Here is a 14,226-nt window from a genome sequence, read left to right on the forward strand (position 1 = left end):
TCACTTCGCAGAAGGTCGACGGATCTCAGGATTCCCTTCCGGGACCGACAAAACCTCCTGTCCTCCGCGTCCAGCGAGTGGGGAATCCATTAACGACCCAGACGACAAATGCGCCGTAAGTCCAAGCGTCCTCGTCTCTTTTATCGGCGCACGACGTATAGGCGTATCATCAGGCGCGTACATCCCGTCCGTTACTCTTGTCTGTTGACCAAACGACGCGTTCATGGGGTCGTCCGAGCTATAGGTGAAGCCTCCATACCCAGAACCAGAACTCCCAAGTCGTCCACGTGGAGTTGGTGTTGCGAACAACCCACTTGTATGTGTCGGCCACGCCGACAATCCGAAACTCGAGCTTCCACGAGAAATGTGTCCTAATCCAGTATTCTTCGGAGTAGTGAACGAGTCTGTAAACCTAGGATATCCACCGCGAGGAGAAACAAACGAATCGAACATGCCATTAATGTGCTGCCCACGTTCGCCTTGGCTCGCTCCGGGTGTACGGACCTGTACACCTCGTAACATCATCACTGGCGTTGAGGGACCCGGACCGGTGTGCGGGTCATCCCAGACCGACCTGCGAAAAGACTCGACACCGTGAAGACGTCCATGTCCCTGAACCGGCGTATGTAAGGATCCCGACGAGCCCCATTCACGCAGGGGCGAGGACGAGTAAAATGCAACATCACTCCTCGTCGAGGAATGTACAGGAACTTCGTCAGTTGGTACAAACGTCGGTTGACGTTGATTGCGCCAGTCAGCAGCAGAGAGTGCAGCTTCCGATTGTTCGGCACAGGCTGGGCAAAACCACGGGTCATCTTCTTCACCAAGTTCCGCTTCATCTCGCACACCAATACATTCAAGATGATGCCAATTAAAACATTCATCGCACTGAACAGCCGGTCGGCCGTCGTCATCGTCATCACGGCCGCAAGCACAAGCAAGTCGACCTTCTCCAATACCTCGGAGAGATGCGGATCGTTGCCCATTTTGCCGCAACTTACGCTGAGCGAGAAGCCGAACGGAACGTTTCGACATCAATGCCATTCGTGCATCTGCAGGATCGGTTGGGAAGAATAAACTCTTGTGCTTCACGCTCCCGGAATCGCGATTCGCGTCATCCCGAATCGCAGGATGTGTACGATTTGGATTGGCTTGCAATGGTACGGCCTTACCTCTCCCACGTTTTGGTGCATCTGGAAGGTCCTCAGACACCTGACCCCAAGTTGGAGAAGGTGCACGCTCCTCATTTTTGTCGGACTCCTTCTCATCGTCACTGTCTGTATCATGAGCGAAGTACTTATCGATCCATGCCAACCTATCAGCATCACGCGCTTTCTGCTCTTCCTCTCTTTCCTTCTCTCGGAGACACCAAGGGATTTCTCTGTCCAACCAACGAGGTTCAGTGGTTTGGGTTTGCACAGGAGCAGCTCCATCTGGCAGCTTTCCCTTCTTATCAACAGCCACCCCACCTCGTTTCCTCTTCCCAGTGGCGCGCTTTTTCGCAGGTGGTCCAGCTAGTTCATCAGCTTCTTCAGGAGGTACGTTCAATAGAACACGTCCCAATCCTTCCACTTCTGCCGGGTAGAGCTTTGCATATGCCCGAGCGGCCGAACCCTTGAATGCCTCAAGGCGCTTTCGCTTCTTGAGTTCCTTCTCGTTCAACTCAACCTCACTACCCGAATGCGGTGGTGGAACACCCGGCAATGCAACAGGCGTGTTGTACGCCAACCAATCCATCGCTTCCTTGCTGAGCCCTTCCGTACTCATAAGAGGTCTATGAGGGGTTCGAGGTTCACCGTACGTTCCGTATCCGTGGGTCATCAGGCTTTCCTCGAAGCTCTCTGCACTGGTCTCTTGGAAGTCGAAGAGTTGTATCCTCCGTCCTCTCGCCGGAGTGATGGCAATTCCGACACTATCCTTCTCGACCGGTTCATGCTCCGCTTTCGGAACTACGAGTCCGATGTCGTCCCGTTGCAGACGCTTTAAATATTCGGGTCGACGACCCTCCAGTTCAACTCGACGAGCATCTTCGACTGATAGAATGTGATTACGTATGCGATCTAGTTCCCCACCAGGCTGCCGAACTACCTCTTCTATTGGAGGTAGACTACAGTTAGTAGGTTCAGCGGACGACGGCTCTCTCTCCTCAATATGAGCGGGCGAAGACAAAAGAAGGGCCTGTGAGCGCAACGAGGTGGGAGACGATGGACGCAAAGCAGCATGGTCTAAACGTCTCACGCTGGGTGGCGCCATGTTCGGCCTGGCCTTCTCAACAAATGGAGAAGAAAGACTAAGTGCAGCCGTTTGCGCTTCTGGTGACGGCGGTCGTGGAGATATGCTTTTAGACGGCGAAATGTCATGGGGAGGAGCTAGCACGGGAGGCGGTGATTCCGTCTTGATGCTAAGTTTCGTTGTTAGCCAATACTACATGAAAAGAAAAAGGGAAACAGCACGAACAAGATGGGTGGTTCATGTGACGACGATGCTATCGGAGGACTAGAAAAAAGCTTAACTACAGTACACTAGTTTTATCACTTTGGCTTACAGTGAGAGTGGCCTTGATGGTAAGGGCTTGACAACGTTGACCGGACTGAATAAAAAGGATGAAGTGTTGAGAAAACTACCACGAAGTTGAGCAGAAAGGGTGAATACCTGGCTCTGGGAGTGATAGTCTGTGGCTGCGATGACATATCTGTTGGACATCGTAATTCGCCCTCAGCGCAAGGGGTATGCCTGTGTACACAGTTGAGAAGTACCCGATGCAAGAAAACCAATAATTGTGCACATACCGTGCTTGTATGCGAGAAGTCATTGAACCACCATTTACTCCTCCGAGCGTTCGGGAATGGCTGTAAACACTCGTGTCAGCAGAAGAAACGAATCATGTATCTAAGTCACTAACGCATGAGCCAGAGGAGATTCGGGAGATCCTACTGCAACCGGAAAAAATGGGAAGAGGTTACTGGAACCATAGCTGCAAACACGTCAACCAATGCCATTAAGCAACCTAATTCGCACCGACCTCTGAGGTGTAGGCAGCTGAGGCTCTTGTGGCACGGGAACATGATAAGAGCGACTCGATATTGCGGAATACCTGTCCCAGGACCATGAATGATAGCACGTATCGAGACGATAATATGAGACGTACCAAGGAGCTTCTTCGTTACTCTCCACATTTCCTGCAGCACTCGATGCCCTCAATCTGTCACCCGCAACATGGTGTTCAAGTTCATTTTCAATACCTGTATCTTCCCGTAATCGCTTCGTTGGACGCAGTGGTGATGGTGGAATACGACCGTTGATATTAAGTGGATCGGCCATTGGGAAAGGAACAGCGCCAGAAAGAGTAAGGAGGACTGAGGTATCGCTTCGTTAACGAAAGATGGAATTAAGTCAATGAAAATTATTCCAGCTCGCAATCTGATTATCGTATGATCACGAAGAGTGAACAGAAAAGCAGGAGTGAGGGAAAGAAGAGAGGGAAGGATAGCAATGGCGACAGCAAGAGACAATGCATGCCGCTGCTGGAACTGGCAGAAACCTGTTGGATTACGGTTTGTCAGCGGGACATAGCCTTATTTGGATATCCTCTAAGTCTAAATTATAGCCGAGTCACCTTTTGATGCCCTCAACTTCTTACGTCCCTAGAAATAAGGAACCTGCTCGGGAAATCATTATATGACGGTCCGAACTCTTGAATTCTATAGCGGAATAGGTTAGGCTTAGTTTCTTGCCGTGACGTTCGTGCTTGATAAGTGAGGAGGTGGACTACACAGGGCACTCGAACTCAGCAACGTAGATGCATCAGTTGTCCGAGCATATGACTGGGATCAGACGTCCTGTCGTGTTTATGAAGCAAATTATGGCCCTGGTATAGTCAGGAAAGTCTGTATCTCGGTTCTATTTTATTTACGATTTGCGTTTAACGCCTTCTCCCATTCTTGAAATCGAAAGACAGGTTGATATTTCAACTTTAACTGCATTGGACTTGGCCAGTGAAAATGCTCCACTCTGGCTTCTGTCTCCTTCATGCCAACCTTACACTGTCCTCAACCCCTCTGCAAAGGGTTCCCAGGATCCTAGGGCAAAGTCTTTCTTGCATCTTGTACAGCAAGTCATTCCGGAACTAGCAAGGATTGACCAGTGCCCGAAATGGATCCTTGTGGAAAATGTGGCTGGTTTTGAGGTGTGCAATACGAATTTAATTTCGCTTTACTTCCCTTACCCCTTCTAGGCCTCGTCAACACGCAAGATCCTCCTTGAGACTCTGCATGCATGCAACTATACCACCGTTGAGCTGCTCCTCACGCCTCTGCAATTTGGCATACCAAATTCGCGATTACGATACTACCTACTTGCCAAGCAACTTCCATCTTCATTCGCAAACGTTTCATGCGATAGTACGGTTTCACAGTCTGTTTTCAGACACATTCCTGGACATGGAGAGCCTTGGAAGGACACACCAGAAGACTGTGAAACTACCCAGCTCAGAGCGTACTTGGATCGAGCAGCTGACTCTGCCGAAGATGAAACTAGCAGTGTACCGGACCGCGTCCTTCTAAGGTGGGGTAGACTGTTTGATATCGTTTTGCCAAGCTCTCGAAGATCGTGTTGTTTCACAAGAGGTAAGGTCACAATCCGCGGATGACCGAGGCTTGAGGTTTTGATTGCTCAAATCCAGGCTACACGCAATTAGTCGAAAGAGCCGGTTCAATATTGCAAATGAACGAATACTTGGATGTGAGTCCTCAATTTTCGCCAGCGAACCGGGTCTGACGTGGAAGGGCAGACAACGCAGACCTTTGACAGATTTCTCGCTCTGCAAAAGCAAGCCGAGACAAGTGACCCTGATTCTGAGCGCATTCTTCTCAATATTCTCGAACCCCTTCGTCTTCGATACTTCACTCCATCGGAACTACTACGGCTCTTTCATTTCGAGTCTTCTACAGATGCGGGCATTCGCGGGAATAAGACACGGGCGTTTGTTTGGCCGGAGAACGTGAGTCGAAAGTCGCAATACCGACTTCTTGGGAACAGTGTAAACGTAGAAGTCGTTAGACGGCTCGTGAATTATTTGTTTGAGGGCGACGAAATGCCTGTATAATTGTAATAGTAGTACTCTATGCTGTGATAGTAGACTTTACTAGCTAGTATAACTTTGCCTGACTGAATGTGGCACATCTTTGCGCCGCCGGAATAAAAATGCGTTTCGGCGAACTTTGCAATCTGATTGGCTGACTAAGCCTGGGAGACCTGGCTTATATGCCGCCTGAGTGTGTCACTCTTGACCAGCAACCACGACCATCTCACGCAACCTGCGCTTTACGCTCTCAACGCGTTCACCATTTCGTCGTTTACAAAGCATCCATTCCGCACCGTCTTCCGCTGCTCAGACGGAAGATTCATGCCTTGTCGCCCTCACGGTTCTCAGAGTAGTCTTGAGAAGTTTTATCACCGTAATCCCGTCATCATAGCTGTATGTCTCTTTCCGAGTTTTTACTCTGCCTTCACTAATTACCCCTCTTTTAGTCCTGATATCTGCCCAGCATGGCTAAAGTTGTTAACATTCGTCGCGACGTCGATGACAAGTTTTACCGCTACCGGTATGTGTCTGCATGGTTCTAACGGCTTCCAGACTTTGCTGAGCATTTCCCGCTTTTTCTCCACCTTTTCACATGCTGCAGTATGCCGGTCTTGCTTACCAAGATCGAGGGAAAAGGCAACGGCATCAAAACGGTCGTTCCGAACATGTCTGACGTTGCCCGGGCGCTCTCACGCCCGCCTACCTACCCGACGAAGTTCTTCGGGTGTGAACTTGGCGCTCAGACAACTTTCGACGAGAAGGGTGACCGGTACATCGTTAATGGTGCACACGATGCTTCACGCTTGCGTGAACTTCTCGACATTTTCATTGACAAGTTCGTTCTGTGTGCCGCATGCAAGAACCCGGAGACAGACCTCATCATTACGAAGGGTGACATGATTACTCGCGACTGCAAGGCCTGTGGCCAGAGGACCAATGTAGACATGCGCCACAAGCTGACTACGTTCATCCTTAAAAATCCTCCTAAGGTTTCAAAGAAATCGAAGAAGGCCAAGGAGGGCGCAGCGACGGAGAACGGTGGCGGTAGTCCCCCTGCCGAGGCTGCCGAAGAACAGGGTGCAGACAGTGATGATGAGCTGACAAAGCGCATTAAGATCGAAGCTGCTGAACTCGCCGAAAACTCGAAGCTGAAAGAGGAAGAGTGGGCAGTAGACACGTCACCTGAAGCGGTGAAGGCACGTGTCAAGGCTCTCGAAAGCGGAATGCAATCGGGTCTACTTCTCGGGGATGACGACAGTGATGACGACGCGAACAGTCCATACACTCAGATCGGTCAATGGGCAGAAGAGAATCGTGAAACCACTTCTGCCGTCGAGGTTTACAAACATGCTCAAGACCTAGGAATTGAGAAGAAACACAAGACCGTTCAAGTGCTTGTGCAAGCTCTATTCACCGAGAATATCGCGACTGAGATTCCAAAGTTTGCGCCCATGTTTGCAAAGGTAAAATAAAGTTCAGTTTGATCACCTGGAGACGGCGAGTTAACATCCTGTTTTAGATGGTCACCTCCGAAAGGCACCAGAAGGCTCTTCTCGGCGGTATAGAGCGCTTTGTCGGTGTTACGCACCCGGACCTCGTTCCGTCCATTCCGAAGATCCTAATGGCGTTTTACCAAGCTGACGCTCTTGAAGAGGAAGTTGTGAAACAATGGGGCACACATGTCAGCAAGAAGTATGTCGACAAGGACACGAGCAAAAAAGTGAGAAAGGCCAGCGAGCCCTTCCTAAAGGTCAGTCTTTTACTTAATATTATCTTTGGTCTCATCTGACTCTTCTAAACAGTGGCTCGATGAAGCTGATGATGACGAGGAGGAGGAAGAGTCTGAAGAGGAGTAGGCATCTGGTATTCTGGATTGTACTATGATTTCTGTAACGTTACCTGTGTCAGGATCAATATACTGCCTTGTTCCGGCTACGTGCAATGTAAATGCCGTACATGTTTGTTAAACCTAATAAGCTCTGACTATGATCGGTCACCTGCGGGATTGTGTGGTCATCTCCGGCTTTCAAACATAGCCGGACCGGTATTGATCAGATGTGTGTTTCCACGGCTTGAACTTCAACCTCGACCATGTCGTCTCAGGCTCACAGATCTGCTAGAGTGTTTATTGTGGGTATAGGATGTACTGCATTCATCAAGGTATCTTCTCCCTGAATACGAATGTCTCTGCCTAAAGTAATAACTATTTATAAGCCGAGGGGATTGAGAACTACGGAAGATGTGAGCCCTGTGTAGAAGAAATGACATTCAAGTATTGAGAGTAAATTCGTTTCTTAGATGGGCCTTGAAGCAGCAACGAAGGCATTGCTGGACGTTGGCGTTACCTATGACTCCGTAGAGGCTGCTTATGTCGGTTTTTGTTACGGTGATTCTACGAGTGGTCAAGTTAGTCCTTGTTCTACGAGAAATATTCATGGTGTATTACTCATGCTTTCGCATTCAAGCGTGCGCTGTACAACCTAGGTCTGACTGGTATCCCAATAACCAACGTGAACAATAACTGCTCCACGGGTTCCACTGCGCTCTACAACGCAGCTAACTTGATCCGCGGTTCGCAAGCGGATTGCGTTCTGGCGCTTGGTTTCGAGAGGATGTCTCCTGGGTCTTTGAGCACCAACTGGAAAGACCGTACTCCTCCCATGGAGCCGTTCCAGATGGCTACTGAGGTGGCCGAGGAGAGCCTCGGAAAGAACCACGGTCCCCGACCGCCCCGCATGTTTGCAAATGGTGCCGTTGAATATTTCAAAAAGTATGGCGGCGGTGTCGAACACTTGGCGAAGATAGGTAGGCAGAATTTTCATCTTTGCACAGGTTAGTGGTTGCGTGGACTCATCGAAATTATTTGAAGCTGCGAAAAATCATAAACATTCCACGAGAAATCCTTATTCTCAGTTTAGGGATGGGTGGAGTGTTGAACAGATTTTGAACGCGCCGAAGATTACGAATGAATTGACTAAGTTCATGTGCAGCCCGACCAGTGACGGAGGCAAGTAATATCCTCCAGTTTCTGTTTAACCATGATAAAACTAAGGACTTTTAATTAGCTGCTTGTTGCATTGTCGCCTCGGAAGCGTTTGTTCATGCTCATGGGCTCGAAAACCAAGCTATTGAAATCATAGGTCAACAACTGTCGACAGACTTCCCGTCAACTTTCGACAGTAAAAGTGCTATGGAACTTGTAGGTTCCTCAATGACTAAAGACGCTGCGGACAAGGCATTCGCGCAAGCTGGATTCAAACAAGGCCAGGGCCGCGACCAAGTTGGTGTTGTAGAACTCCATGACTGCTTCGCTGCTAATGAAGTAAGGCCCGTTCATAACTACACTGTATCCAGGATGACTGATTTCCGGACTTACAGCTCATTACTTACCCTGCACTGGGTCTTTGTGCTGTCGATGAAGCACACAAAATGGTCGACAGAGGAGATAATACAGTAAGCCAGTTACAAACATGAATCTTCCGAGAATTGGCGGATATTCATCCTCTACTAATTATACAGTATGGGGGAAAGTATGTCATCAATCCCAGCGGGGGTCTTGAGGCCAAGGGTCACCCATTAGGTGCTACAGGACTAGGAATGCATTTCTACATCACTGGTTAGTGCTCCCGCATTTCACTCGTAGCGCAGACAGCTAAATAAAGATTAATCTAGCTCAACTCAGAAACTGTAAGCTTACAGTCGCCACAGCTACATTTTGGCACTAATCGCATTCTTCGGTTCGTCAGGGGCGGGACCGATGCAAGCTCCAGGTCTGTTCGACATTTCCGACAAGCGTGGCAAGTTAGGTCTCATACATAACATCGGCCTTGGTGGTGCATGTGTTGTGAGCGTTCTGCGTAGACCTGAGTTCTACAAAGAAGGCGGAAAAGATGGAAGAGATAGGTATCATCATCCTTTATTCCATTCTTCCGACCGCGGTTGATAATTCTACTATCTAGACTCGGGTATAATCATGCACATGAGTGCCGGTCAATTACGATGGCAGAAGTCAACAAAGTGAAATCTAAGAAGAGTTCAGATTGGTTCCTTTCTCTGGCTAAGTTGTGAGGAGGATAATGATGCATAACGCCAGTTGGAAGCGAAAGCATCTTCGTCTTCGGGTCCACGTTTTCTTACGACAAATCAACATTGTGTCTTCTATGGTTGTAGTTATGTACCATTAGCGATCTACTATCATTTGCTTGGCTGTGCTCTTACCAATTTATTTCAATGTTTTATTGTACATCTGGAATAGTGAGCAAAAGTGTAAATGAACTAAATTTAACTTCTCTAAGGATCTTACGTAATACGTAACTCAGCGCGACGCGCTGTTAATGAGCAGCTCAACATTGAACAAATACTCTAGTTCTCTAATCGCTTCATCCATCTAGCCCTATCTAAATCGGCGGATGGCCCGCCAGGTCGTGTCCTATGATGACTTAGACGTGCCACCGGGCGTATCTTCTGAGGCAGCGCCGATAGCCCTTACTGCCGATTCCACTTCTGGAGTGAATGTGCATGACGGCGCTGCAACTGCTTCTCCACCCACAAAAAAGAGAAAACACGACGACGGGGGTAACGAAAACGTTCGTGATATAGGAGGTGGCTTGGAAAATTCATACGTAAACAACCAGACAGGCTCAGAGACTACAGGAAATCAGCTTTCTATTCAAGTGCAGTCGATGCCGCCCAAACCACAAGTGAAAAAACGAAACAGAAACAAGAGACGCTCTGGAGTAGGCAATGGTGATACTATCACGCCTGCAGTAACATCTAGCACCACCTCCGTTCATAATACATCGTATGCCGCTGCGCATTGGGATGAACCTGGCGCGCAGGACGATGGAATTTCATACGACGACGACGCTCGTGGCGACGCCCGTGGTATCGAAGATATTCAAAATGACGGCCTTTTGGACGATAAGAATGGCGCTGACAATGTATTTGACGCAAAAGAAACACAGGATTTTGATGACGATGAGGAGGAGGATGAGAGCAGGGAACTTACTCATGAAGAGATTTGGGACGATTCGGCGCTTATTGCTGCCTGGAACGCCGCGAATGAAGAATACGAGGTCAGTCCAGTCCTTTGCCCTAACTTAATTCTAATGCTAACTTTGGATAGGCTATACATGGAAAATCAAAGCGCTGGAAAAAGGACCGGGTTCACAAGTCTCCGCTGTGAGCCTCTTCTTAACTGAATACGCTGAAAGCTTCTAATTGACCTACTATTCGTAGATGGTACAATATACCTCCGGAGAAATCAAGGGCGACATCAAGCACACGCAAGAAGAAGGTACAGCAGGATACAACTCTACCACTTGAAGCTTCAGGAGCAACGGATGAAGCGGATGAATCTGTACCATTGAACTTTGAAACGTTTGTCCCTACTCACGACGCTTCGCTGGCTTTTCCGGGTCCGACAAGCCCGCCGGCAGTGCCGGAGGTAACGCAGGCCAATCTAAGAAACATTACGTCTCACTATTCTATGATGTTACCTGCTTCTACATTTCCGACTGCACATGGATCTGGTGACACTTCAACTTCAGCGAACCTCCACAATCAAAGTGTCGCATTGAACCCAGACGAGGCGTTCTCCCGCGCTCTGGGTGCTATGTATTGGTGCGGATATTGGACGGCCGTCTATCATGTGGGTATCTTGCTCGCTTTATCATGTGTCACTGGCTAATCGTCCAACAGGTGCAAAGGGGGCACGAACGCGGGACAACCTCTACGGCAAATAATATAGACACAGAGTATGTCGACGAAGCACAGGAACAGGAACAGGATAAAGAAGAGGAGTTGGTCTCGACACAACGTTGACAGCACTTACCTTTTTTGAATTCGAACTCGGTGGCTTTCCTCTCTCTATGTAGATAGTGATCTGCATATACACAGGGTGTGTACTCACTTGAGCCACAAACTATGACTACTAAAATTGAAATGTTTGTGTTTGCAATAAGTCAGGGGTTGCGCCCAGAATTGGGAGGAGAAGGTTAACGTTTCGTTCGATGTGAGTGGCACTTGCACCGGATATCTAATGGTGGCACCTGGATTCTCCATATGTGTGCACTGGGTTCACAGTAACTCATGCACTTCGCGCTTGGATCTTGATGACCAAGCGCGGTAGGAGCCGTGCATATGCGTCTCCTAAAACCCACCGTAAAGTCAGTCAGTTAACCAGACTGTTGTCGCACATTTGACGCTCGTGAACGAATGTATGTACCTGATTCGAATTATAGAATTTACTTGGAGCATTCAACTGATCGGCGCATCCACTTGATGGACAGCTTTATGTACCATACAAGGAGTGCAGTGCTGAAGCCCGTCATTCGCCGTTTGACGCCAAACCCCTCATGGGACAAGATCACCTTCCTGATAAGGGTTGAACTTTCCTTATCAACACGCTTTAATTATTGAATAGTTTTGAAATGCATTGAAAAGCTTGGGGTCATCGGGTTATGTACGTACGTATGATTTACCCCGTTCTTGTCCTCACCAGTCATCCTTCCTGCCTGCAAGCTGTCAAGAGCTCATGGCCAATGTTCAAGGTCTTACGTTTGTTGCGGCTCGTGCAGCTGTCCTCCTCCTCCTAATATCCATATTGCTGGCTACCCATGGAGCCAATGCGCTTTCCCTTTCAAAGAGGGATGCGGTAATTGCCACAGTGAACATCCCACTCACTGTTAACAAAGACAAACGATATGTGGTTGGCGTAAACATGGTATACATCGTTTAATTTCCTTCAGGTCGATGAGTCGTTTACCTGTTTCTTCAACAGTCGTCCTCGTCTTTGCAACAGTCTTTCAGGTTTGCTATGGGATTGAATACTGGATTGAGTGCAGTCGCCGGTATTGGATGCGATAGCTGCAACAACGTACCCGCGTAGGTTCTGCGTCCTTCTTGCAGACAAACTTTAACTGACTAAAAAGGATTAAAGCTATAATGCTTCTGCCTCGACCAGCCAGAAGCCATTTCCGGGTTCTGCCAACGTCAGTCTTGGTAGTGCTTCGGTAGGCGGACCTTTCATAAAGGAAGATTGCTTCCTCCACGAAGCAAATGGCACAGGATGGTCATATCCCAATCAGACAAGTCAGCACAATGTCCTCAACTTTGTGTGGTCCGCACTGACATCCAATTTCTTGGCTCAATTCGCATGCTGCAGTTATCGTGGCGAATCAATCCTCGTCTTTCTTTACGGACGTGACTTCAGGGCTGATCGGCTTAGGAACGAATGCCAATGGGCAATCTGGGAATTTCTCTGACACTGTATTCGGCGGATGGCTTTCCCGTAATCCTTCACAGAATAATTTCACTTTCGGAATGGACCTTCGTTCGCCGAAGTTCACGTCAGACAACGACCAAGGCAATGGCGGCGTGTTGCATTGGCTCCAACCGGATTCAAAGGCGTATCAGGGCAACATTGCTTGGAGCACTGCGGGTGTCTCGTCCGGTCCAGCAAATGTCCCCGCTAATCAGAATACGGGTGGGACGTCGTCTAACGCCGCATTTCAACTTCCCGAAAGCGACTGGTCGATTCAACTTGACGGTTGGGCGGCGTCGGTTGCTGGATCTTCCATAGCGAACGCGTCGAAGACGACGGCTTTGATCGAGCCTTTCTTCGCTGATATCTTCTTCCCCGCTTCCCAGGCAAATCTTCTATGTACGTCCAGAACTCATGATTCCGAAGATTTGCAATGCCCAAGACTGACTCTGGCTCTTCTGTTCTGAAGATGCTGCCGTCCCTTCTGCGGTGCAGACGAGCTCTCTCGTTGACGGGGCCCAGGCATGGTCGTTACCTTGCAACACAAAACTATCTGTTGCATTCACGTTCTCTGGACAATCTTTCCCACTCGACGAATCGCAGCTAATTGAACAGCAAAGTGATGGAAGTTGCATCGGCACTATCAAAGCTTGGCCTGATTCATCTGTTACTAACTTTATGCTAGGCAGTAATTTCATCTCATCACTTTACTTGTGAGTCGAATCAAGCACTTTGATTCTATATTTGTGACTGATAATCTGAATCATTAGGATCTTCGTAGTTGGTCGTCCTGGATCTGGCGTTCCAAACTCCGTTGGCATAGTCCCGCGGGCTGCTCAATCATCTAAGACGGATGTTGGTGCAATTGTGGGTGGTACAATTGGTGGCGTTGTTGGAGTTGCGATTCTTGTTGGGGGAGCATACATGCTGGGACGACGGCGCCGCGCAAAAACTTCTAAGAAGGACGGCGATGCCTCACCTTCGAAGATAGGAGAGAAGACCGGATTCGTGGCTAATCACAATAAGGATGAAGGATCTGACGAGGGTGGAGCACAATACGCAACTCATGCTTTGCCACACTATGGACCACAGAAGTATTCGCCGTCAACTCCGTCGACTGCATATACTGCTCGACCACTCCTTCCAGAAGCACATGATTACCGCAACACTGCATTCGACGTACCCAACTCACCTCACTCTGGCAGTAACTTCTTAGCAATGTCATCTGGAGGATCGAGTTCTGGTCATGGACATACGCTTGAGCCAAGTACAGCGTCTCGAATTTCGTACAACCCGAATGCACTCGGCGCGAACGTAACTGCAAATCGTGCTAGTTCGTCATATGGAACCGGAGCTGCCAGTATGGATCCCAGCGGCCGCACACACATGATCGAGCCATTCACACTGCCTGCAGGTGCTTCCCCTCCCTCGACTCGTGACCACAAGTCCATACCTCAACGTACCTCGGTTTCTCCATCTACCGCCAACCAAATTCACATGCCTCAACCTCAACCTGCCCCTGTACCAGGAAGTCCACAAGATCTCGACCCGTTTTCACCTTCCACAGCCTCAGGCGGCGAAGGAGCTGTAAATGCACCGTTCATCCTCCCGCCGCCACCTTCGTCACCACGTTCACGGGTTACTAACAAGCAATCTCTTGTGTCATCTCGTGCAGAACAACAACAACAACATGCACAAGTACCGAGGTCATCCGAGACACCTGCGCCGCCGTACAGCTTTGAAGCTCCAACCCCGGCTCAACCGGTATCCCCGACACTCGTCGAGTATTCTGAATCCAATGCCGGTGGCAGTTCTTCTGGCCCAGGAACTTCCACCGGACAGCAACGAGATAAGACTTAAGTCGATTTTATTTCTTTTG

The 14,226-nt window shown here is 49.0% G+C and overlaps 6 protein-coding genes across 6 annotated transcripts; 5 read left to right on the forward strand and 1 right to left on the reverse strand.

The window, feature by feature from the left end:
* On the reverse strand, nucleotides 1-3,321 carry FOMMEDRAFT_28164 (uncharacterized protein; the record flags this gene model as incomplete). Its single annotated transcript, XM_007266013.1, has 7 exons — nucleotides 1-2,424; nucleotides 2,546-2,590; nucleotides 2,653-2,692; nucleotides 2,790-2,849; nucleotides 2,903-2,974; nucleotides 3,023-3,094; nucleotides 3,149-3,321. 7 exons carry the CDS (start codon nucleotides 3,319-3,321, stop codon nucleotides 1-3), a joined length of 2,886 nt encoding a protein of 961 aa, XP_007266075.1.
* A 357-nt stretch (nucleotides 3,322-3,678) lies between these two features.
* On the forward strand, nucleotides 3,679-5,104 carry FOMMEDRAFT_83315 (S-adenosyl-L-methionine-dependent methyltransferase; the record flags this gene model as incomplete). Its single annotated transcript, XM_007266014.1, has 7 exons — nucleotides 3,679-3,715; nucleotides 3,761-3,885; nucleotides 3,959-4,186; nucleotides 4,235-4,387; nucleotides 4,457-4,625; nucleotides 4,682-4,770; nucleotides 4,859-5,104. 7 exons carry the CDS (start codon nucleotides 3,679-3,681, stop codon nucleotides 5,102-5,104), a joined length of 1,047 nt encoding a protein of 348 aa, XP_007266076.1.
* Nucleotides 5,105-5,298: 194 nt separating this feature from the next.
* Nucleotides 5,299-7,053, forward strand: FOMMEDRAFT_107221 (eukaryotic translation initiation factor 5). The gene is made up of 5 exons (XM_007266015.1): nucleotides 5,299-5,476; nucleotides 5,530-5,603; nucleotides 5,685-6,546; nucleotides 6,603-6,833; nucleotides 6,886-7,053. Exons 2-5 carry the CDS (start codon nucleotides 5,548-5,550, stop codon nucleotides 6,937-6,939), a joined length of 1,203 nt encoding a protein of 400 aa, XP_007266077.1. The 5' UTR covers nucleotides 5,299-5,476; nucleotides 5,530-5,547; the 3' UTR covers nucleotides 6,940-7,053.
* A 109-nt stretch (nucleotides 7,054-7,162) lies between these two features.
* Nucleotides 7,163-9,314, forward strand: FOMMEDRAFT_19696 (thiolase-like protein). Its single transcript, XM_007266016.1, has 11 exons — nucleotides 7,163-7,243; nucleotides 7,298-7,324; nucleotides 7,382-7,489; nucleotides 7,549-7,888; nucleotides 7,953-8,090; nucleotides 8,149-8,405; nucleotides 8,462-8,536; nucleotides 8,603-8,699; nucleotides 8,756-8,770; nucleotides 8,830-8,986; nucleotides 9,043-9,314. The coding sequence occupies exons 1-11, from the start codon at nucleotides 7,175-7,177 to the stop codon at nucleotides 9,149-9,151; spliced, it is 1,392 nt and encodes a 463-aa protein (XP_007266078.1). The 5' UTR covers nucleotides 7,163-7,174; the 3' UTR covers nucleotides 9,152-9,314.
* Nucleotides 9,315-9,492: 178 nt separating this feature from the next.
* FOMMEDRAFT_155612 (uncharacterized protein) lies at nucleotides 9,493-10,906 on the forward strand (the record flags this gene model as incomplete). The annotated part of the gene is made up of 4 exons (XM_007266017.1): nucleotides 9,493-10,158; nucleotides 10,209-10,264; nucleotides 10,322-10,733; nucleotides 10,784-10,906. The coding sequence occupies 4 exons, from the start codon at nucleotides 9,493-9,495 to the stop codon at nucleotides 10,904-10,906; spliced, it is 1,257 nt and encodes a 418-aa protein (XP_007266079.1).
* A 712-nt stretch (nucleotides 10,907-11,618) lies between these two features.
* Nucleotides 11,619-14,207, forward strand: FOMMEDRAFT_133742 (acid protease; the record flags this gene model as incomplete). Its single annotated transcript, XM_007266018.1, has 6 exons — nucleotides 11,619-11,807; nucleotides 11,865-11,968; nucleotides 12,024-12,175; nucleotides 12,249-12,746; nucleotides 12,817-13,060; nucleotides 13,118-14,207. 6 exons carry the CDS (start codon nucleotides 11,619-11,621, stop codon nucleotides 14,205-14,207), a joined length of 2,277 nt encoding a protein of 758 aa, XP_007266080.1.
* Between the last annotated feature and the right edge of the window lie 19 nt (nucleotides 14,208-14,226).

This window comes from Fomitiporia mediterranea, assembly GCF_000271605.1.
Source record: "Fomitiporia mediterranea MF3/22 unplaced genomic scaffold FOMMEscaffold_5, whole genome shotgun sequence".
Classification (NCBI taxonomy): domain Eukaryota; kingdom Fungi; phylum Basidiomycota; class Agaricomycetes; order Hymenochaetales; family Hymenochaetaceae; genus Fomitiporia; species Fomitiporia mediterranea.